The 22,674-nt window shown below is 41.0% G+C and overlaps 7 protein-coding genes across 7 annotated transcripts; all 7 read left to right on the top strand.

The window, feature by feature from the left end:
* The first annotated feature begins 131 nt into the window (after positions 1-131).
* Positions 132-2,471, top strand: LOC141012946 (protocadherin alpha-3-like). Its single transcript, XM_073486490.1, has one exon. The coding sequence runs from the start codon at positions 132-134 to the stop codon at positions 2,469-2,471; it is 2,340 nt and encodes a 779-aa protein (XP_073342591.1).
* Positions 2,472-3,256: 785 nt separating this feature from the next.
* Positions 3,257-5,647, top strand: LOC141012948 (protocadherin alpha-3-like). Its single transcript, XM_073486491.1, has one exon. It carries the CDS (start codon positions 3,257-3,259, stop codon positions 5,645-5,647), a length of 2,391 nt encoding a protein of 796 aa, XP_073342592.1.
* A 589-nt stretch (positions 5,648-6,236) lies between these two features.
* On the top strand, positions 6,237-8,618 carry LOC141012949 (protocadherin alpha-8-like). Its single transcript, XM_073486492.1, has one exon. The coding sequence runs from the start codon at positions 6,237-6,239 to the stop codon at positions 8,616-8,618; it is 2,382 nt and encodes a 793-aa protein (XP_073342593.1).
* Positions 8,619-9,415: 797 nt separating this feature from the next.
* Positions 9,416-12,399, top strand: LOC141012950 (protocadherin alpha-7-like). The gene is made up of 2 exons (XM_073486493.1): positions 9,416-11,776; positions 12,391-12,399. The coding sequence occupies exons 1-2, from the start codon at positions 9,416-9,418 to the stop codon at positions 12,397-12,399; spliced, it is 2,370 nt and encodes a 789-aa protein (XP_073342594.1).
* Positions 12,400-12,550: 151 nt separating this feature from the next.
* Positions 12,551-15,048, top strand: LOC141012951 (protocadherin alpha-8-like). The gene is made up of 2 exons (XM_073486495.1): positions 12,551-14,911; positions 15,043-15,048. The coding sequence occupies exons 1-2, from the start codon at positions 12,551-12,553 to the stop codon at positions 15,046-15,048; spliced, it is 2,367 nt and encodes a 788-aa protein (XP_073342596.1).
* Positions 15,049-15,943: 895 nt separating this feature from the next.
* LOC141012952 (protocadherin alpha-8-like) lies at positions 15,944-18,438 on the top strand. Its single transcript, XM_073486496.1, has 2 exons — positions 15,944-18,301; positions 18,433-18,438. The coding sequence occupies exons 1-2, from the start codon at positions 15,944-15,946 to the stop codon at positions 18,436-18,438; spliced, it is 2,364 nt and encodes a 787-aa protein (XP_073342597.1).
* Positions 18,439-19,246: 808 nt separating this feature from the next.
* On the top strand, positions 19,247-22,352 carry LOC141012953 (protocadherin alpha-8-like). Its single transcript, XM_073486497.1, has 2 exons — positions 19,247-21,604; positions 22,239-22,352. Exons 1-2 carry the CDS (start codon positions 19,247-19,249, stop codon positions 22,350-22,352), a joined length of 2,472 nt encoding a protein of 823 aa, XP_073342598.1.
* Positions 22,353-22,674: the final 322 nt, after the last annotated feature.

Consider the following 22,674-nt stretch of genomic DNA (forward strand, 5'->3'; position numbering starts at 1 on the left):
CGATGAATTCACGCTGCGCGTTCTATGAAGATGGATATTCAGCGGATTGGACATAAATCATAGTTTATTGCATTAACAGCCTCCTTGTGTGTTGTTGGATAATGATGGGGACGGATACAAAAATTCGAACAATGGACTGTTTCTGGTTTGCTCTTCATGTGGCTATTCTGCTGCTTTTCGGAACACAGGCTCTGGCTCAGACAAGATACTCGGTTCCAGAGGAGGTCGAAGTGGGAACTGTAGTTGGAAATGTTGCAAAGGATCTTGGCCTTGACATCACCTCTTTGATTGATCGACGGTTCCGCGTTGTGTCTGGAAGTAAAGACGCTATTTTTGAAGTAAACCAGAATAATGGGGTATTGTTTGTCCATAAGCATATCGACAGAGAGGAGCTCTGTCAGGGCAGCGGTGCTTGTCTGATGGAGCTAAAAATCCTTGTTGAAAACCCGTTAGAAATGCACTACGTAGTTGTAGAAATTACTGATGTAAATGATCACTCTCCTAGTTTTCCAGAAAGAGAACAGAGATTTGAAATAGCAGAACAAACACTGCCAGGGAGGCGATTTCAACTGCACACTGCTCGTGATCCCGATGCTGGAATTAATTCTATTCGTACATACACTCTAACTTCAAATGAACATTTTGAGGTAAATATCCGTCAAGGCGATGCTGGTAAGGTACCATTTTTAGTGCTGAAGAAATCATTAGACAGAGAACAAAAGGACAAACACACGCTGCTGGTTACAGCAGTTGATGGAGGTAAACCTCCAAGATCAGGCACACTGAACGTTTCTATTATTGTTCTTGACAGTAATGATAATCGTCCAGTGTTTAGTCAGGAGATTTATCAGATTTCAATACAAGAAAATGTTCCAGTTGGTACTTCAATATTTAAAATGAATGCGACCGATCCCGATGAAGGCACCAATAGTGAAATTGAATACAATCTTGGTAAAACTCTGAAGAAAAAAGTCTATGAAATATTTGAGTTGGACAAATTAACTGGAGAGATTACAGTAAAAGGAATAGTGGACTACGAAGAAAACGAAGTGTATGAACTGGATGTTGAGGCATCAGATAAAGGAACACCTCCATTAACTGGTGAGTGTAGAGTCATCATAAAGATAAAAGACGTCAATGATAATCCACCAGAAATAGAAGTCACATCACTGTCAAATACAGTGTCTGAAGACTCAAAACCTGGAACAGTTATTTCATTACTTAGTGTGACAGATAAAGATTCCGGTGTGAATGGAAAAATTATTTCACACATATCGAATGACGTGCCATTTGAATTAAAACCTTCCTATAAGGAGAACATATATTCAGTTGTCACTAAAGGATTTTTAGATCGAGAGGAGGTGTCACATTATGAAATAATTATAAAAGCCACTGATTGTGGTGAACCTCCCTTATCTAGTTTTAAAACACTCAATATCCAGATATCAGATGTAAATGACAACAGTCCACATTTTGAACACAATCCATTACAGTTTTATCTGGTAGAAAATAATGTGGCTGGAGCGTCAATATTCTCTGTCAGCGCAACAGACAAAGATTTGAATGATAATGCAGCGATTTCATATCACATTGTGAGAGAAGGGAGTCAGAATGACATAATGTCTTTCCTAAATGTAAACTCTGATAATGGACACATCACCGCTCTAAAAAGTTTTGACTTTGAAGTTCTGAAAACGTTCCAGTTCCAAGTTGTCGCCACAGATTCTGGAACTCCGTCACTGAGCAGCAACGTCACAGTGAACGTGTTCATTCTGGATCAGAACGACAACGCTCCAGTCATCCTGTATCCAGTCAGCTCCAACGGTTCTGCTGAAGGTGTGGAGGAGATTCCCCGCAATGTCAACGCAGGACACTTGGTGACTAAAGTCAGAGCCTATGACGCTGATATAGGATATAACGGCTGGTTACTGTTTTCACTGCAGGAAGTTACTGACCACAGTCTCTTTGGTTTGGACCGCTATACAGGACAGATCAGAACACTTCGCTCATTCACAGAGACAGACGAGGCTGAGCATAAACTGCTCATACTGGTCAAAGACAATGGGAACGTTTCTCTCTCAGCAACAGCTACTGTCATTGTCAAACTTGTGGAGCCCAAAGAGGCTTTTGCTGCTTCTGATGTTAAAAGTGCCACTAAAGTTGACGAGGAGGACAATGTGACATTTTATCTGATGATAACTTTGGGCTCAGTTTCTCTACTTTTTATCATCAGTATCATCGTGCTGATTGCAATGCAGTGCTCCAAATCCACAGACTATACCTCTAAATATCTACAAGAGACTAATTATGACGGAACTCTGTGTCACAGCATCCAGTACAGATCTGGAGACAAACGCTACATGTTAGTTGGACCCAGAATGAGTATAGGATCTACTATAGTCCCTGGCAGCCATGCCAATACACTAGTGCTCCCTGACAGGAGGAGGGGATCTGGAGAGGTAAGAGCTTGATATGCAAGTGTGGTGTTTTATATTCAGATGTGTATCATATTATTTGGGGTTCCTGGACTGATGTCTTAATCAGACTGTTGAAACTACGTTGAGAAATGTTCCACAAATATTCTAATCTATCCTCAGTTAAGAAAAAGAATAGAAGTTTCTCAGCCAATTATATTGTTGAACTCCGCTCCCTGATTATGTTAGTGGTTGAGATACAAAAAGGCTGCGAGTCTGTTTTTAATCGCTGTCCGTGGTGCTGAAATGCATTGACGTGTGTATAGGATCTACTATAGTCCCTGGCAGCAATGCAAATACTCTAGTGCTCCCTGACAGGAGGAGAGGATCTGGAGAGGTGAGTAAATATTTATATTTGTTGTATATGCTGAATCAAGCATCTCGTTTGTCATGACTCCTCTATCATGGTACTGAACTCTGATTTAAACTGACCTCACAGGGGGAACTTTCTCATACAAAATATCAACACATGCACAGTGACTTTTAGTAATGATCACGTGATAAATGCATTCTCCAACACATTCACAGGGTGGCAGTACCTTATCAGTATAGCGCCTAGCAGCGTTTACTGCACAGGATATAGCCTACATGAGTCCGCCTAGTACGTTTAGTCTGGTGAGACAACATTTAGCTGGCAGACCTGGAATACGCGCACGGTGTTTTTGTATTTTGTCAAATACATTCCAAGGAGATATAAATATACGTCAGGTTACGATGGACACACGAATCTAGACATGTGGAGAATGATGGACGCGTTTGGATTTGTACATTTACCTCAAAACATGAGACAAAGAGGATGGGAGACATGGCGACAGCGACCACATTTGCTCGCCGCTTTGGTTTTGCTTTTATTTTTCAGAGCAGCTTCGGGACAACTGCGATACTCTATATCCGAAGAGCTCAAAGAGGGAAGTTTTGTTGGGAATATAGCTAAAGATCTGGGAATAGACCTGAATTTGATGAAGCAGAGAGGATTTCGTATTATGTCCGGCTCGACTGAACCTCTTTTCAAGGTAAATGAGAATGACGGGGTCCTTTATGCGAACCATAAAATAGACAGAGAGGAAGTATGTAAGGAGAGCAGTGTGTGTTTAATTAACCTCAAAACTGTTCTCGAAAACCCACTCGAAGTACATTATGTCACCGTGGAGATAACTGATTTGAACGACCACTCTCCCACATTTCCAGAGAAAACAAAGAGGCTGGAGATCTCAGAGTCTGCGTTGCCGGGTGCGCGATATCAGCTGCAAAATGCCCACGACCCGGATGGTGGCACAAACTCCGTCCAACAGTATAAAATCAGTCAGAATGAGCATTTTCGTTTAGAGATTAAAGATCGCGGGAGAGATGGCAAAACTCCAATTTTACAGTTACAGAAACAGCTTGACAGAGAGGCCAAAAGTAGCCATAAATTGGTGTTGACGGCTATAGATGGCGGAAATCCCCCCAAGACAGGCACAGTTGAAATATTCATAGATGTTCTAGATGTTAATGACAATATGCCGGTGTTCTCTAAAGACACATATTCAGCTGTGCTACAAGAGAACGCCCCAGTCGGTACGACAGTTATCCAGGTTAATGCAACAGATTTAGACGACGGTACCAATGGGGAAGTTGTTTATTCATTTGGCAGTGATGTAAAAGGTAAAATTCGAGAGCTGTTTGATATCGACTCTGTTACTGGGGAGGTCATTGTGAAGGGTCATGTAGATTTCGAGGAGCAAGACAGCTATGATATTGATATACAGGCCTCTGATAAGGGAACCATTCCATTCAGGACAGATAAAAGTGTTATCATAAAAATTGGAGATACAAATGATAATCCTCCTGAGATAGAAGTGGCATCGTTGTCTAGTGCTGTTTCGGAAGACTCCAGACCAGGAACAACCGTAGCGCTTATCAGCATCACTGATTTAGACTCTGGAATGAATGGAAAAATAATCAGCTATGTCGCTGAAGACAGCCCTTTTACATTAACTCCATCAATACAAGACAACATGTTTGCTGTTGTCACTAAGTCACAACTTGACAGGGAACAGCAATCAACATATGATATTACAATAATCGCTAAAGACGCAGGTGAACCTGCTTTAACATCCGAAAAGACTATAAGCGTGTTTGTGTCAGATACGAATGATAACAGTCCCAAGTTTTCAGTGAGCCCCTACACTTTCTACATCATCGAAAATAACCTCCCAGGAGCCTCTGTGTTTTCTGTCAGAGCCTCTGATCGTGACGAGGGAGACAATGCGCTTATTTCCTATCATATTCTCAGGAATGCAAGTAATGGAAATAAATTGGCTTCATTTCTCAACATTAACTCTGAAACTGGAGATATTCTGGCTCTAAAAAGTTTTGACTTTGAAGTTCTGAAAACGTTCCAGTTCCAAGTTGTCGCCACAGATTCTGGAACTCCGTCACTGAGCAGCAACGTCACAGTGAACGTGTTCATTCTGGATCAGAACGACAACGCTCCAGTCATCCTGTATCCAGTCAGCTCCAACGGTTCTGCTGAAGGTGTGGAGGAGATTCCCCGCAATGTGAACGCAGGACACTTGGTGACTAAAGTCAGAGCCTATGACGCTGATATAGGATATAACGGCTGGTTACTGTTTTCACTGCAGGAAGTTACTGACCACAGTCTCTTTGGTTTGGACCGCTATACAGGACAGATCAGAACACTTCGCTCATTCACAGAGACAGACGAGGCTGAGCATAAACTGCTCATACTGGTCAAAGACAATGGGAACGTTTCTCTCTCAGCAACAGCTACTGTCATTGTCAAACTTGTGGAGCCCAAAGAGGCTTTTGCTGCTTCTGATGTTAAAAGTGCCACTAAAGTTGACGAGGAGGACAATGTGACATTTTATCTGATGATTACTTTGGGCTCAGTTTCTCTACTTTTTATCATCAGTATCATCGTGCTGATTGCGATGCAGTGCTCCAAATCCACAGACTATACTTCTAAATATCTACAAGAGACTAATTATGACGGGACTCTGTGTCACAGCATCCAGTACAGATCTGGAGACAAACGCTACATGTTAGTTGGACCCAGAATGAGTATAGGATCTACTATAGTCCCTGGCAGCCATGCCAATACACTAGTGCTCCCTGACAGGAGGAGGGGATCTGGAGAGGTAAGCTTATTTCCATGGCTAAATCAAACTTAAACTTTTGTTTAAATTGTGAATTTGCCTCTTAATCACTTGTATTGCTTCAACAAGGTACTAGCGCGCGCGCACACACACACACACACACACACACACACACACACATTTAACTTGTTTTGCGATTTTAAAATGTGCTGTTTGGGCAGTGACTAATCGGAGTGATAATGTCGCTGTCCATCGTGCTGAAACCTCCACTTGTAGCGCTGTCAGTGTGTTTCATTACACTACAGCCAATGGCATGTACACTTAATGTCTCTTAATGAAACCGTCAGTATTATATTTAAAATGTTCATCTTTAAACTCTGTTATAGATGTGGATGAACAAGCTATCTGGAAAGTAAACACTTGGTGTCAGTATGTGAGCAGAAAAGTGTTTCAAGAGAAGCCCTTTGTCAGATATATGGGTCCTCCCCTTTGTGGGATGGCTTTTCGGTACTGGATGCATCCTTTGCACTCACAGCGAATATTCAGCGGCTTGCGCTTTTGATAATACACAGGAAAATGAGCATATTATCTTAAGTCTATCTGTTTTCATATGATAAAGGAATCGTCATTGTGACTCAACGGGACACATTTTCATCTGCTAATTATGGAGCAGAAGGGACTTGGAGGATCGAGAGAGCAATGGCGCTGGATCGCTTTCATTGTTTCATCAATTCTGCTTTGGAACAGAGCTTCGGCGCAGATAAGATATTCCATCGCTGAGGAAGTTAAAGAAGGAACTATTGTTGGGAATATAGCGAAGGATCTGGGATTAGAGAAGAACACATTGAAAGAGAGAGGATGTCGTATTGTTGAAGGTTCAACAGAGTCATTTTTTCACGTAAACCAGAATGATGGAATATTGTATGTTGACCGAATAATTGACAGGGAGAAGGTTTGTGAGCGGAGCAATGTGTGCTTGATCAACCTAAAAACAGTGCTGGAAAACCCTCTAGAAATTCATTACGTGACTGTGGAGGTACTGGATGTGAACGACCACTCACCCACCTTCTCAACGAAGGAATCACGCCTCGAAATTTCAGAGTCGGTGTTACCAGGCTTGCGCCTCCAGCTGCAGGCAGCACGCGACCCTGATGTCGGCCAGTTTTCGGTACAGGAGTATAGACTTAGTCCTAATGATCATTTTCGTTTGGAAGTCAAAGATCGTGGAAAAGATGGGAAAATACCCATATTAGTTTTACTGAAGACGCTAGACAGGGAAACGAAGAAAACTCATACGTTGCTTCTTACAGCAGTTGATGGAGGGAAACCAAGTAAATCTGGAACAGCTGAAATTACTGTTGATGTCATTGACGTCAATGATAATATGCCAGTTTTTAATGAAGACACGTATTCGGTACTTTTAAAAGAAAATTCTCCGATTGGCACAACAATTATCAAAGTGAATGCTTCTGACTTAGATGAAGGATCTAATGGTGAGATTGTGTATTCATTAGGCAAAAATGTGAATAGCAGAATAGGTGAACTATTTCGTGTAGATCCAGCTACAGGTGAAATTATTGTTCAAGATCTGATAGACTTTGAATTAGAGGAAAGTTATGAAATTGATATACAGGCGTCTGATAAAGGATCAGCTCCTTTGAGGACAGACAAAAGTGTGTTGGTGAATATTGTTGATTTAAATGATAACACTCCTCATATAGAGGTTACATCATTTTCAAGGGCAATACCAGAGGATGCGAGACTGGGAACCACTGTGGCATTAATCAGTGTTCATGACAAAGACTCTGGTCTTAACGGGAAAGTTATTTGCTTTTTTAATGAAGATGTTCCGTTCACATTATCACCTTCAACACAAGACAACATGTATTCTATTATCACAAAGTCTCCCCTAGATAGAGAAAAGCAGTCCATATATGATGTTACTATTGTAGCAAAAGATGCAGGTGTACCGTCGTTGTCTTCTGAGAAAAGCATAAGTATTGTTGTGTCAGATGTGAATGACAACCGTCCAGAGTTCTCAGCCAGTCCTTACACATATTATATTACTGAGAACAACTCTCCAGGAGCTTCACTGTTTTCTGTGAGGGCATCAGACCGCGACGAGGGTGATAATTCTCGTATTTCATATCATATTTTGAGAGATGGATCAGAGAAAAACAAACTCTATTCACTAAATCTTAATATTAACTCTGAAAATGGAGAAATTGTGGCGCTAAAAAGTTTTGACTTTGAAGTTCTGAAAACGTTCCAGTTCCAAGTTGTCGCCACAGATTCTGGAACTCCGTCACTGAGCAGCAACGTCACAGTGAACGTGTTCATTCTGGATCAGAACGACAACGCTCCAGTCATCCTGTATCCAGTCAGCTCCAACGGTTCTGCTGAAGGTGTGGAGGAGATTCCCCGCAATGTGAACGCAGGACACTTGGTGACTAAAGTCAGAGCCTATGACGCTGATATAGGATATAACGGCTGGTTACTGTTTTCACTGCAGGAAGTTACTGACCACAGTCTCTTTGGTTTGGACCGCTATACAGGACAGATCAGAACACTTCGCTCATTCACAGAGACAGACGAGGCTGAGCATAAACTGCTCATACTGGTCAAAGACAATGGGAACGTTTCTCTCTCAGCAACAGCTACTGTCATTGTCAAACTTGTGGAGCCCAAAGAGGCTTTTGCTGCTTCTGATGTTAAAAGTGCCGCTAAAGTTGACGAGGAGGACAATGTGACATTTTATCTGATGATAACTTTGGGCTCAGTTTCTCTACTTTTTATCATCAGCATCATCGTGCTGATTGCGATGCAGTGCTCCAAATCCACAGACTATACTTCTAAATATCTACAAGAGACTAATTATGACGGGACTCTGTGTCACAGCATCCAGTACAGATCTGGAGACAAACGCTACATGTTAGTTGGACCCAGAATGAGTATTGGATCCACTATAGTCCCTGGCAGCCATGCCAATACACTAGTGCTCCCTGACAGGAGGAGAGGATCTGGAGAGGTAAGATCAAAAGTTTGACTCTCTCTCTCCTGTAGTTGTTTTGTCTATTTTTTTGTGAATAACAATGCATACATATATCAATTACATTCTCTTTAGTTTGAAGCTTGTGCTTAATAATATTTGCGGTAATCTAATTCATTGATATTCATGGTTATGAAACAAGCATTGCTGACTTTCTTTATGGCAAACATTTAGAAAAGACAACTAGTTTTGCTGTTTTGTTAAAATGCCTTCACTGAACTGATCCCACTGGGGAAGTTAGTCATGTATTGGCTGTTGCTGTCCGTGGTGCTGAATCCCTTGTTTGGGCAAAATGCGACGCTCTCATTTGAGGTATGTCATTAATCGGTGATGTAATGTAATGTAACAGTTAATGTCTTCATGGATAATCTGTTAAATGAAGGTGTAGGAGCATCTTTGCCTCTTCTGTGCTTTGTAAGTGGGAATATGGCACGTTATTGTTAAAAATGCTTTATTTTTGGTGTAAAATTCCTTTTTTAAATAGATTTTTCTATTTTTCAAAAGATAGTATTGCAGTGTGAATCGCGGTCACTTGGTGTCAGTATAATGACAAGTAATACTTCCACATGTTTTCGTCATAGCCACTAGACCCATCCCCTTCCTTTAAAACCATCACTGACTGAAGCTTTTAACGCGCAGACGGCTTGAATTTACAGTTTACCTTTGAAAAATCGTAACGCTCTGTGGAATAATGGTTGGATTATGGCAACGAATGTGACGGAGGGATTTTGCGTTAGTAAACGAGTATAGCTCTTTCAAATCTGTTTTTTGTTTGAATGTTTCATCTTCACATCATGGAACAAAGACGACGCGAGACATGGAGAGCGCGGACAATGTGGGGAGTCTACATGGTGGTTCTGGTTATGTTCTGGGGCAGAGCTTCAGGACAATTCCGATATTCCATCCCGGAAGAAGTAAAAGAAGGAACTGCTGTTGGAAATATTGCGAAGGATTTAGGTCTCGACAAGGCCACACTGAAAGAGAGGGGGTACCGTATTGTGTATGGCTCGACAGAGCCTCCTTTTCGAGTAAATCAAGACGACGGTATCTTGTATGTGAACCGAAAAATTGACAGAGAGGAAGTGTGCGACCGGAGCAAGGTTTGTGTGATTGACCTGAAAACCGTGTTAGAAAACCCACTGGAGGTCCACTATGTAGCAGTGGAGATTGTCGATGTAAACGACCATGCACCGAGCTTCCCCGAAAATGAAAAAATATTAGAGATTTCTGAATCTGCATTACCAGGAGCGAAATTTCAATTAAAAGGTGCGCGTGATGCTGACAGTGGCTCACTATCTGTTCAGCAGTACAGGTTGAGTCATAATGAACATTTTCGGCTGGAAGTGAAAGATCGTGGTGAAGACCGTAAAACCCCGAGTTTAATTCTACAAAAGCCACTTGATAGAGAATCTGTCAAAACCCATGTGTTACTTCTGACAGCTATTGACGGAGGTAAACCTCCACGATCAGGTAACATGACAATAATTGTTAATGTTTCCGATGTCAATGATAACCCTCCAGTTTTCACCCAAGAATCCTATACTGTGCAGCTAAAGGAGAATTCTCCTCTTGGTACAACTGTTGTTCAAGTTAATGCAACAGATTTAGATGAGGGTTCAAATGGTGAAGTTATATATTCATTTGGTAATGACGTGGATGCACAGGCAAGTGCACGTTTTAATTTAAATTCAGTGACTGGAGTAATTACTGTGGCAGGATCTGTAGATTTTGAAGAATGTAACAGATACGAAATTGACATCCAGGCATCCGACAAAGGTGCGGCCACACTAACGACAGATAAGAGCGTTATTATACATATTGTTGACATGAACGATAATGCACCAGAGATTGAAGTGACATCTTTTTCACATGCGCTCCCAGAAAATTCAAAACCAGGAACTACAGTGGCCTTGATTAGTGTTAAAGATTCGGACTCTGGCCTCAACGGAAAAGTTATGTGTTACATAAACCAGGATCTTCCCTTTATCCTCACCCCATCTTTACAAAATAACATGTATTCTCTCGTAACAAAATTGCTGTTGGATCGAGAACAGATATCACAGTATGATGTAACAATTGTTGCGAAAGATGCAGGTGAACCCTCCTTATCGTCTGACAAAAATATTAAAATAATTGTGTCAGATGTGAATGATAACAGCCCTGTGTTTTCTCAGAGCCCATATACTTTCTACATAACTGAAAATAACAACCCGGGAGCGTCTATTTTATCAGTCACGGCGCGAGATGATGATGAGGGCAGTAATGCTCTCATTTCGTATCATATATTAAGAGATGCAGGCAGAGAAAATTTGCTTGCTTCCTTTTTGAATATTAACTCTGAAAATGGAGATATTCTGGCGCTGAAGAGTTTTGACTTTGAAGTTCTGAAAACGTTCCAGTTCCAAGTTGTCGCCACAGATTCTGGAACTCCGTCACTGAGCAGCAACGTCACAGTGAACGTGTTCATTCTGGATCAGAACGACAACGCTCCGGTCATCCTGTATCCAGTCAGCTCCAACGGTTCTGCTGAAGGTGTGGAGGAGATTCCCCGCAATGTGAACGCAGGACACTTGGTGACTAAAGTCAGAGCCTATGACGCTGATATAGGATATAACGGCTGGTTGCTGTTTTCACTGCAGGAAGTTACTGACCACAGTCTCTTTGGTTTGGACCGCTATACAGGACAGATCAGAACACTTCGCTCATTCACAGAAACAGACGAGGCTGAGCATAAACTGCTCATACTGGTCAAAGACAATGGGAACGTTTCTCTCTCAGCAACAGCTACTGTCATTGTCAAACTCGTGGAGCCCAAAGAGGCTTTTGCTGCTTCTGATGTTAAAAGTGCCACTAAAGTTGACGAGGAGGACAATGTGACATTTTACCTGATGATAACTTTGGGCTCAGTTTCTCTACTTTTTATCATCAGTATCATCGTGCTGATTGCGATGCAGTGCTCCAAATCCACAGACTATACTTCTAAATATCTGCAAGAGACTAATTATGATGGGACTCTGTGTCACAGCATCCAGTACAGATCTGGAGACAAACGCTACATGTTAGTTGGACCCAGAATGAGTATAGGATCTACTATAGTCCCTGGCAGCCATGCCAATACACTAGTGCTCCCTGACAGGAGGAGAGGATCTGGAGAGGTAAGATTAATGTTTTGGATGTTTTAATTTTCCCCATCCCCTGGATACTTTGCGTGAAAATGTTTTGATGATCAGTGAGAAGCCTCTGTAGAAATAGCAGGGAAGCTACACCTTCCTGCTTAGCATTTTAAACTAGTTACAAACTAATTTATTTGACCTTTTAATGCATAATATTTGAAGGCAGCTTTTTCATTTTAATGGTGGCGCATTGCTATGCTATTTTTAATCATATATTTCATTGATGCTTGTATAATCGCATGTTCTTTTACAACGTATGGCGGCTTTGGTTCATGTTGTTGAGTGTTTGAGTGATGTCCTCTAATACCTTCATTGTTTTGGGTTTTTTTTGTTTTTCATGTGCCTGAAATGTAAAAAAGAAAGACCCCAGCTGCAACATGTGATTTAAAAGTCAAAGCTGTTTTGATGAGTGGGGACATGTTGCCTCTGAATATTTCAAGATTGTCTTTTATACACTACATGATTACTGCTGTAATGTGTGTGTATATAACCTTCTCAACGCTTGGTGTCAGTGTAGTTCAGCGATTCTGTGCATCTGGTCGCACTTTACGTCACGGGCTTTATTTCTAACGAGCCCTTGCATTCATCTCAAACAGCACACTTGAGCGTTAGGTCGTGTCTGGCGGCGACGGGTGTGTTTTATTTTACGCATTTTTTGTTCGAACAGACATTGGGCATTGTTCAGAAACATGACGCATTAAGTGTAATTTGTTATCACGACGCAGTAACAGGACTGTTCTTTATCGCCTCCGAGACATGGAACAAAGGGGATACAAAGCATGGAGGGAGCGACACTGTTGGTTTGCCGTCATGGTTGTTTTGGATATCTTATGGAGCGGAGCTTCTGCACAGATCAGATATTCGATATCTGAGGAGGTTCCAGATGAAACAGTCGTCGGGAATATAGCCAAGGATCTGGGACTCGATAAGAGTGCACTGAAAGACAGAGGGTATCGCATTGTGACGGGCTCAACTGAACCCCTGTTTCACGTGAATCAAAATGATGGGATCTTGTATGTGAAAAGAAGAATAGACAGGGAGGAGGTGTGCGACCGGATCAGTCCATGTTTGATCAATCTGAAAACCGTGCTAGAAAACCCGCTGGAGATCCACTACGTGGCGGTGGAAATACTCGATATAAATGACCACTCGCCGGTTTTTCCAGAGAAAGAGAAAAGGCTTGAGATTTCCGAGTCGGCCTTGCCAGGAGCGAGATTTCAACTACAGGCTGCACGCGACCCTGATGTGGGCCAATTCTCCATTCAGCAGTATAGACTCAGCCATAACGATTATTTTAGATTAGAGGTGAAGGATAGAGGCGAGGACCGTAAAGTACCATATTTAGTTTTGCAGAAGCAGTTGGACAGAGAAACAGCCGGGAAACATAAGCTTCGTCTAACAGCCGTTGATGGAGGAAAACCAGCAAAGTCTGGAGCTATAGAAATAATTGTAGATGTACTTGATGTTAATGACAACTCTCCAGTGTTTAATAAAGAGCTGTATTCTGCCACACTTAGAGAAAATGTTCCTGTTGGCACTGTAGTGATTCAGGTAAATGCGACAGATTTGGACCAGGGTGCAAACGGAGAAATAATATATTCATTTGGTAAAGAAGTTGATTCAAAATTAATGGATGTTTTTAACATAGACGAAAACACTGGTGAAATTCAAGTAATCGGTCAGATAGATTTCGAGAAAAGTAAAAGTTATGAGATTGACATTCAGGCGTCTGATAAGGGACATGCTCCTCTGACAACTGACAAAAGTGTGATGATAACTGTTATTGATGTTAATGATAATTCACCTGAGATAGAAGTGACATCATTTTCTAGCTCTATCAAGGAGGATTCAAAGATAGGAACCACAGTGGCCCTGATTAGTGTCAGTGATTTAGACTCTGGAATAAATGGGAAAGTGATTTGTACAATCAGCGAAGATGTTCCTTTTACTTTATCTCCATCATTACAAGAAAACATGTATGCTGTTGTAACCAGGTCACAGCTGGACAGGGAAAGTGTTTCCCAATATGATGTCACAATTGTTGCGAAAGATACAGGCGAGCCGTCATTTTCAACTGAAAAGACCATAAGCGTCGTAGTATCAGATGTAAATGACAACAGTCCACAGTTTTCATCAAGCCCCTATACATTTTATATCACCGAGAATAACAGCCCCGGAACCTCGGTAGTTTCAGTTAAAGCCTCTGATCGTGATGAAAGTGATAACGCTCTCATTTCATATCATATTTTGAGAGAAGCAAGCGGAGATAATAAATTGACCTCATTTTTAAATATTAACTCTGAAAGTGGAGATATTTTAGCTTTAAAAAGTTTTGACTTTGAAGTTCTGAAAACGTTCCAGTTCCAAGTTGTCGCCACAGATTCTGGAACTCCGTCACTGAGCAGCAACGTCACAGTGAACGTGTTCATTCTGGATCAGAACGACAACGCTCCAGTCATCCTGTATCCAGTCAGCTCCAACGGTTCTGCTGAAGGTGTGGAGGAGATTCCCCGCAATGTGAACGCAGGACACTTGGTGACTAAAGTCAGAGCCTATGACGCTGATATAGGATATAATGGCTGGTTGCTGTTTTCACTGCAGGAAGTTACTGACCACAGTCTCTTTGGTTTGGACCGCTATACAGGACAGATCAGAACACTTCGCTCATTCACAGAGACAGACGAGGCTGAGCATAAACTGCTCATACTGGTCAAAGACAATGGGAACGTTTCTCTCTCAGCAACAGCTACTGTCATTGTCAAACTTGTGGAGCCCAAAGAGGCTTTTGCTGCTTCTGATGTTAAAAGTGCCACTAAAGTTGACGAGGAGGACAATGTGACATTTTATCTGATGATAACTTTGGGCTCAGTTTCTCTACTTTTTATCATCAGTATCATCGTGCTGATTGCAATGCAGTGCTCCAAATCCACAGACTATACTTCTAAATATCTACAAGAGACTAATTATGACGGGACTCTGTGTCACAGCATCCAGTACAGATCTGGAGACAAACGCTACATGTTAGTTGGACCCAGAATGAGTATAGGATCTACTATAGTCCCTGGAAGCCATGCCAATACTCTAGTGCTCCCTGACAGGAGGAGGGGATCTACAGAGGTAAGGCACATTTAAGTGCAAACTGGAAGGACTAATTGTACTGTTTGTGTACTGAACATATTAAGTTTCCGTATCCTGCCTAATGTGTGTCATGACACTGGATTTTTGCTTTTCCTGGTTACCTCTGGCAGGTTTGACCTTGGGTCATTTCTAGGACTTACATGCTGTGAGAGTGAGAGAGGGTAATTTAGGTTGAATTGAGTAGTTTATTAGCTCTTTATATCTTCATTTTGGTAGTCACTCACTTTGTGAACACATCTACTAACTCTATCAATTCTGACTGTCTGGTTAGACATAGTTTGAAGAATCTCCTCAAGGAAACTATAATTGAATAACTTGAAAGAATGTGATAATACTTTAACAGTGAAGGTCATACTGAACTGCAATGCCTCGTGACCGCTGTCCTTGGTGCTGAAAGTTGTTGGCTTCATTTGTTGATACTAATATCGTTTAAACAGTGTCCTAATTCATAACATAATCATTGTACTGCATGTAAACTATATTCAGTAGTGTTATGTACAGCTTTCAAAAAAAAAAAAAATATATATATATATATATATATATATATATATATATATATATATATATATATATATATATATATATATATATATATATACCATTTTTGACGGCAGGTTTGTGGTCACTTATCTGGAGCCTCCTGATCTCTTTCCATGGACTCAGCTGACTTTATTCGCTGTGACTAAAAACCAAACTACCATTGACCTCATGTGCAGAATATCCTAAAATGTTCTGCAGTGAGAAATAAGGTCGCATGGTGTCAGTGTAATGTAAAAAGTCAGCGTTGCCCGAGCTTGTCGTCACTGCTATTTGGTTCCACCTCCTGATAACATTCAGACTTCAACACTGGCAGGATCGTTTCTCTGCTTATTTTGTGTAAATGATGGATTTGCTGCAGTTTCTGGCTATATAGAAAGTCGATGACTGTTCAAAGACAGTAAAGTGTTGGATTCCGTCTATACAATTAGTTATTTTCCTCGTGATGGATTACTGATGATTTCGGGTTTAACCATGGAACAAAGAAGATACGAGCCACGACGGGCGCGAGGATATCTGGTCGGCTGCGTGGTTGCTGTGCTTTTGTGGAGCGTGGCCTCGGCGCAAATAAGATATTCAATCTCTGAGGAAGTAAACGAAGGAACTGTGGTTGGAAATATAGCAAAAGATCTGGGATTAGATAAAAGCACGCTGAAAGAAAGAAGGTATCGGATTGTTTCGAGTAATGCGGATCCGCTTTTCCATGTAAATCAGAACGATGGCATCCTGTATGTGAGCCGAAAGATTGATAGAGAAGAGGTGTGCGCACAGAGCAGTACGTGTTTAATAAATCTGAAAACAGTGCTAGAAAACCCGCTGGAGGTCCATTATGTTGGAGTGGAGGTGCTGGATATAAATGATCATTCTCCGACTTTCCCGGACGAAGAAACAACGTTGGAGATTTCAGAGTCCGTGTTGCCTGGAGCACGATTTCAGCTAAAACCTTCACGGGATCCGGACAGTGGTCATTTCTCTGTGCAGCAATATAAACTAAGCCAGAACGATCACTTCCGTTTGGAAGTTAAGAATAGAGGAGATGATGGTAAAATACCAATATTGGTTGTTCAAAAATCTTTAGACAGAGAAAATGCAGGAAGCCACTCATTAGTACTGACGGCAATAGATGGAGGGAAACCTCCGAAATCTGGTGATATGAATATAATAGTAAATGTTTTAGATATTAATGATAACGCACCTGTTTTCTCGAAGGATGTTTATTCTGTGATGCTCAATGAAAATGCTCCAGTAGGTACAACAGTCACACAAGTGAATGCAACTGATTTAGATGAAGGGTCAAACGGAGATGTAGTTTACTCGTTCAGCAAGAGTATGAATAAAAATATATTAAATACTTTTGATATCAATACATCCACAGGTGAATTAGTTGTCAAAGGTCTTATAGACTATGAGCAAAAGGACAAGTACGACATAGAAATTGAAGCATCAGATAAGGGTTTTGCTCCACTAACAACAGAAAAAAGCGTCATTATCCAAATAGTAGATGTGAATGATAATGCACCTGAGATTGAAGTTACGTCATTTTCAAGCTCCATCCCTGAAGATTCCAGACCTGGAACTACAGTTGCTCTTATCAGTGTAAATGACTTGGACTCTGGTCTGAATGGAAAAGTTATTTGCTCCATAAGTGAGGATGTTCCTTTTACATTATCACCATCCTTACAAGACAAAATGTATTCATTAGTCACCAAATCTCCTCTGGACAGAGAGAAACAGTCACATTATGAACTAACAATAACTGCAAAAGATGCTGGTCAACCTCCATTATCATCTGAAAAGACAATAAGTGTTGTGGTGTCAGATGTGAATGACAACAGCCCAGAGTTTTCACTGAGTCCATATACTTTCTATGTCACAGAGGGTAATGAGCCAGGTACCTCTGTGTTTTCTGTTAAAGCTTTTGACCGTGATGAGAACGACAATGCTCTGATATCCTATCATATTCTCAGAGATGGAAGGGAAGAAAATAAATTGGCTTCATTTCTCAACATAAACTCTGAAACTGGAGACATTCTGGCTTTAAAAAGTTTTGACTTTGAAGTTCTGAAAACGTTCCAGTTCCAAGTTGTCGCCACAGATTCTGGAACTCCGTCACTGAGCAGCAACGTCACAGTGAACGTGTTTATTCTGGATCAGAACGACAACGCTCCAGTCATCCTGTATCCAGTCAGCTCCAATGGTTCTGCTGAAGGTGTGGAGGAGATTCCCCGCAATGTGAACGCAGGACACTTGGTGACTAAAGTCAGAGCCTATGACGCTGATATAGGATATAATGGCTGGTTGCTGTTTTCACTGCAGGAAGTTACTGACCACAGTCTCTTTGGTTTGGACCGCTATACAGGACAGATCAGAACACTTCGCTCATTCACAGAGACAGACGAGGCTGAGCATAAACTGCTCATACTGGTCAAAGACAATGGGAACGTTTCTCTCTCAGCAACAGCTACTGTCATTGTCAAACTTGTGGAGCCCAAAGAGGCTTTTGCTGCTTCTGATGTTAAAAGTGCCACTAAAGTTGACGAGGAGGACAATGTGACATTTTATCTGATGATCACTTTGGGCTCAGTTTCTCTACTTTTTATCATCAGTATCATCGTGCTGATTGCGATGCAGTGCTCCAAATCCACAGACTATACTTCTAAATATCTACAAGAGACTAATTATGACGGGACACTGTGTCACAGCATCCAGTACAGATCTGGAGACAAGCGCTACATGTTAGTTGGACCCAGAATGAGTATAGGATCTACTATAGTCCCTGGCAGCCATGCCAATACACTAGTGCTTCCTGACAGGAGGAGGGGATCTACAGAGGTAAGGCAAATTTAAATGCAAACTGGAAGGCCTAATTGTATTGTTTGTGTACTGAACATATCAAGTATCTGTATCATGCCTAATGTGTTGCATGACACTGGATTTTTGCTTTCCCTGGTTTCCTCTGGCAGTTATGACCTTGTGTCATTTCTAGGACTTACATGCTGTGAGAGTGAGAGAGGGTAATTGAGGTTGAATTGAGTAGTTTATTAGCACTTTATATCTTCATTTTCGTAGTCACTCACTTTGTGAACACATCTACTAACTCTATCAATTCTAAATACATGTCTGGTTTGACATAGTTTGAAGAATCTCCTCAAGTAAACAATGAGATGTTCATACTGAAGGGCAATGGCTCGTGATCGCTGTCCTTGGTGCTGAAAGTTGTTGGCTTCATTTGTTGATACTAATATCGTTTAAACAGTGTCCTAATTCATAACATAATCATTGTACTGCATGTAAACTATATTCATTACTGTTATGTGCAGCTTTCAAAACATATTTAAAGATATATATTTAGCATTTTTGTGGGCAGGTTTGTGGTCACTTATTTACAGTCTGGAGCCTCCTGATCTCTTTCAATGGACTCAACTGACTTTGCTAGGTTCGCTGTGATTAAAAACCAAACTACCATTGACCTCATGTGCAGAATATCCTTACATTTTCTGCAGTGAGAAATAAGGTCGCATGGTGTCAGTGTAATGTAAAAAGTCAGCGTTGCCCGAGCTTGTCGTCACTGCTATTTGGTTCCACCTCCTGATAACATTCAGACTTCAACACTGGCAGGATCGTTTCTCTGCTTATTTTGTGTAAATGATGGATTTGCCCCAGTTTCTGGCTATATAGAAAGTCAATGACTGTTTAGAGAGAGGGAAGTGTTGGATTCCGTCTATACAACGTAGTTATTTTCCTCGTGATGGATTACTGCTGATTTCGGGTTTAACCATGGAACAAAGACGATACGAGCCACGACGGGCGCGAGGATATCTGGTCGGCTGCGTGGTTGCTGTGCTTTTGTGGAGCGTGGCCTCGGCGCAAATAAGATATTCAATCTCTGAGGAAGTGAACGAAGGAACTGTGGTTGGAAATATAGCAAAAGATCTGGGATTAGATAAAAGCACGCTGAAAGAAAGAAGGTATCGGATTGTTTCGAGTAATGCGGATCCGCTTTTCCATGTAAATCAGAACGATGGCATCCTGTATGTGAGCCGAAAGATTGACAGAGAAGAGGTGTGCGCACAGAGCAGTACGTGTTTAATAAATCTGAAAACCGTCCTAGAAAACCCGCTGGAGGTCCATTATGTTGAAGTGGAGGTGCTGGATATAAATGATCATTCTCCCACTTTCCCGGACGAGGAAACAACGTTGGAGATTTCAGAGTCCGTGTTACCCGGAGTACGTATTCAGCTAAAAGCGTCGCGTGATCCGGACAGTGGTCATTTCTCCGTGCAACGCTATAAACTTAGCGACAATGATAATTTCCGATTGGAAGTTAAGGATAAAGGGGACGATGGTAAAATACCAATATTAGTAGTACAGAAATCTTTGGATAGGGAAACAGCAGGAAGTCACTCCTTAGTGCTGACCGCACTGGATGGAGGGAAACCTCCCAAATCCGGCGAGATGAATATTAAAGTAAATGTTTTAGATATTAATGATAACGCACCTGTTTTCTCTCAAGAAGTTTATTCTGTGATGCTTAATGAAAATGCTCCAGTAGGTACAACAGTCATACAAGTCAATGCCACTGACTTAGATGAAGGACCAAACGGAGAAGTAGTTTATTCATTTACCAACAGTATAAATCAAAGGCTGTTAAAACTATTTGATATAAATCCATCAACAGGTGAGATAATTGTCAAAGGTTTAATAGATTATGAGCACAAGGACAAATATGAAATTGAAATTCAAGCATCAGATAAAGGTCTGGCTCCACTGGCTACGGAAAAAAGCGTCATTATTAAGATAGTAGATGTGAATGATAATGCACCTGAGATTGAAGTTACCTCATTTTCAAGCTCCATCCCTGAAGATTCCAGACCTGGAACTACAGTTGCTCTTATCAGTGTAAATGACTTGGACTCTGGTCTGAATGGAAAAATGATTTGCTCCATAAGTGATGATGTTCCTTTTACATTATCACCATCCTTAAAGGACAAAATGTATTCATTAGTCACCAAATCTCCTCTGGACAGAGAGAAACAGTCACATTATGAACTAACAATAACTGCAAAAGATGCTGGTCAACCTCCATTATCATCTGAAAAGACAATAAGTGTTGTGGTGTCAGATGTGAATGACAACAGTCCAGAGTTTTCACAGAGTCCATATACTTTCTATGTCACTGAAGCTAATGAGCCAGGTACCTCTGTGTTCTCTGTTAAAGCTTTTGATCGTGATGAAAACGACAATGCTCTCATATCCTATCATATTCTCAGAGATGGAAGGGAAGAAAATAAATTGGCTTCGTTCCTAAATATCAACTCTGAAACTGGAGACATTCTGGCTTTAAAAAGTTTTGACTTTGAAGTTCTGAAAACGTTCCAGTTCCAAGTTGTCGCCACAGATTCTGGAGCTCCGCCACTGAGCAGCAACGTCACAGTGAACGTGTTCATTCTGGATCAGAACGACAATGCTCCAGTCATCCTGTATCCAGTCAGCGCCAACGGTTCTGCTGAAGGTGTGGAGGAGATTCCCCGCAATGTGAACGCAGGACACTTGGTGACTAAAGTCAGAGCCTATGACGCTGATATAGGATATAACGGCTGGTTACTATTTTCACTGCAGGAAGTTACTGACCACAGCCTCTTTGGTTTGGACCGTTATACAGGACAGATCAGAACACTTCGCTCATTCACAGAGACAGACGAGGCTGAGCATAAACTGCTCATACTGGTCAAAGACAATGGGAACGTTTCTCTCTCAGCAACAGCTACTGTCATTGTCAAACTTGTGGAGCCCAAAGAGGCTTTTGCTGCTTCTGATGTTAAAAGTGCCGCTAAAGTTGACGAGGAGGACAATGTGACATTTTATCTGATGATCACTTTGGGCTCAGTTTCTCTACTTTTTATCATCAGTATCATCGTGCTGATTGCGATGCAGTGCTCCAAATCCACAGACTATACTTCTAAATATCTGCAAGAGACTAATTATGATGGGACACTGTGCCACAGCATCCAGTACAGATCTGGAGACAAACGCTACATGTTAGTTGGACCCAGAATGAGTATAGGATCTACTATAGTCCCTGGCAGCCATGCCAATACTCTAGTGCTTCCTGACAGGAGGAGAGGATCTGGAGAGGTAAGACATATTTAAAAAAAAGAAAAGAAAGAAAAGAAAGAAAAACAAAATTCTTTTAAAAAGAATTTGCAGTATGAGGAATGATATTGGTAGTAGACAAAAAAGTTGTATGAAAATTGTGAAGTGCTTTTCTGATGATTTGATTTGTGTATTTGCTCACTACACACATAACACTCTGAATACTTTGCTGGTGTAGTTGTATGGTTCTGCAAACTATTGTGCTGAATCTGCTGTTTGTTCTTTGGTTTACATTGTGGGATTGATGCTTCGTCATTTTCATGGCACATTTCTCTCTTATGGGTGAACCTGGCTGGCTATATACATTTAAGTTGATTGAGCATTTTATGAGTCATTTTCTAGTTCATGATTTTGTCACTAGTTTGAACAGCTCTATCAGCATTCTGACCTTGCTTATAGGCTATACAGTTTTGACTTTGCACACTGGTTGCTATTTTCCATCTCTTGCAGATCATAACATGATTAGTGCTGGTTGGTCTTTTTTGTTGCAATGTTAAATTCTTTTTTTCAATTCAACATTTGTGGTTATTTCATAGTCTTCCTATTTTCATATGATATTTTTAGACGTGCAGACCATGCAGTTACAGTTCAGTTATTGGAAATATTGTGTGTTTAGATGAGGAGATATAGTCCTGCTCCCAATAAAGGAGAGCTGACTGATAACAGATACATCAGGGTGCTGCAGCATCAGTATCACTATACCTACTGTAACTTCACTGACTGTATCTAGACTGTGCTGCAGTCAGTGTGGTCGCTGTCCATGGTGCCCAAAGTGTTCGGCCTCATTTACAAGGATTTGTTCATAAAATATACATTAAGTACACTTGGTGACTGAATTTTTAACTTTCATCATAGGAAAAAAATAATATTAGTAAATCCTCTACAGAATCCTCTAAACATTTTGAAAGGTAATTGCTTTCTTGTTTTAATTGATTGAAGTCTTCAGTTCGCGTGTTTAATGAAAAGAAGTCCACTTCCTCATCTGCTATTAAACGATCGATGTACGTTTTAATCAGACAAACAATTTCACATTATTCTAATGTGTTATGAAC

This window comes from Pagrus major, chromosome 18 (genome assembly GCF_040436345.1).
Source record: "Pagrus major chromosome 18, Pma_NU_1.0".
In the NCBI taxonomy this organism is placed as follows: Eukaryota; Metazoa; Chordata; class Actinopteri; order Spariformes; family Sparidae; genus Pagrus; species Pagrus major.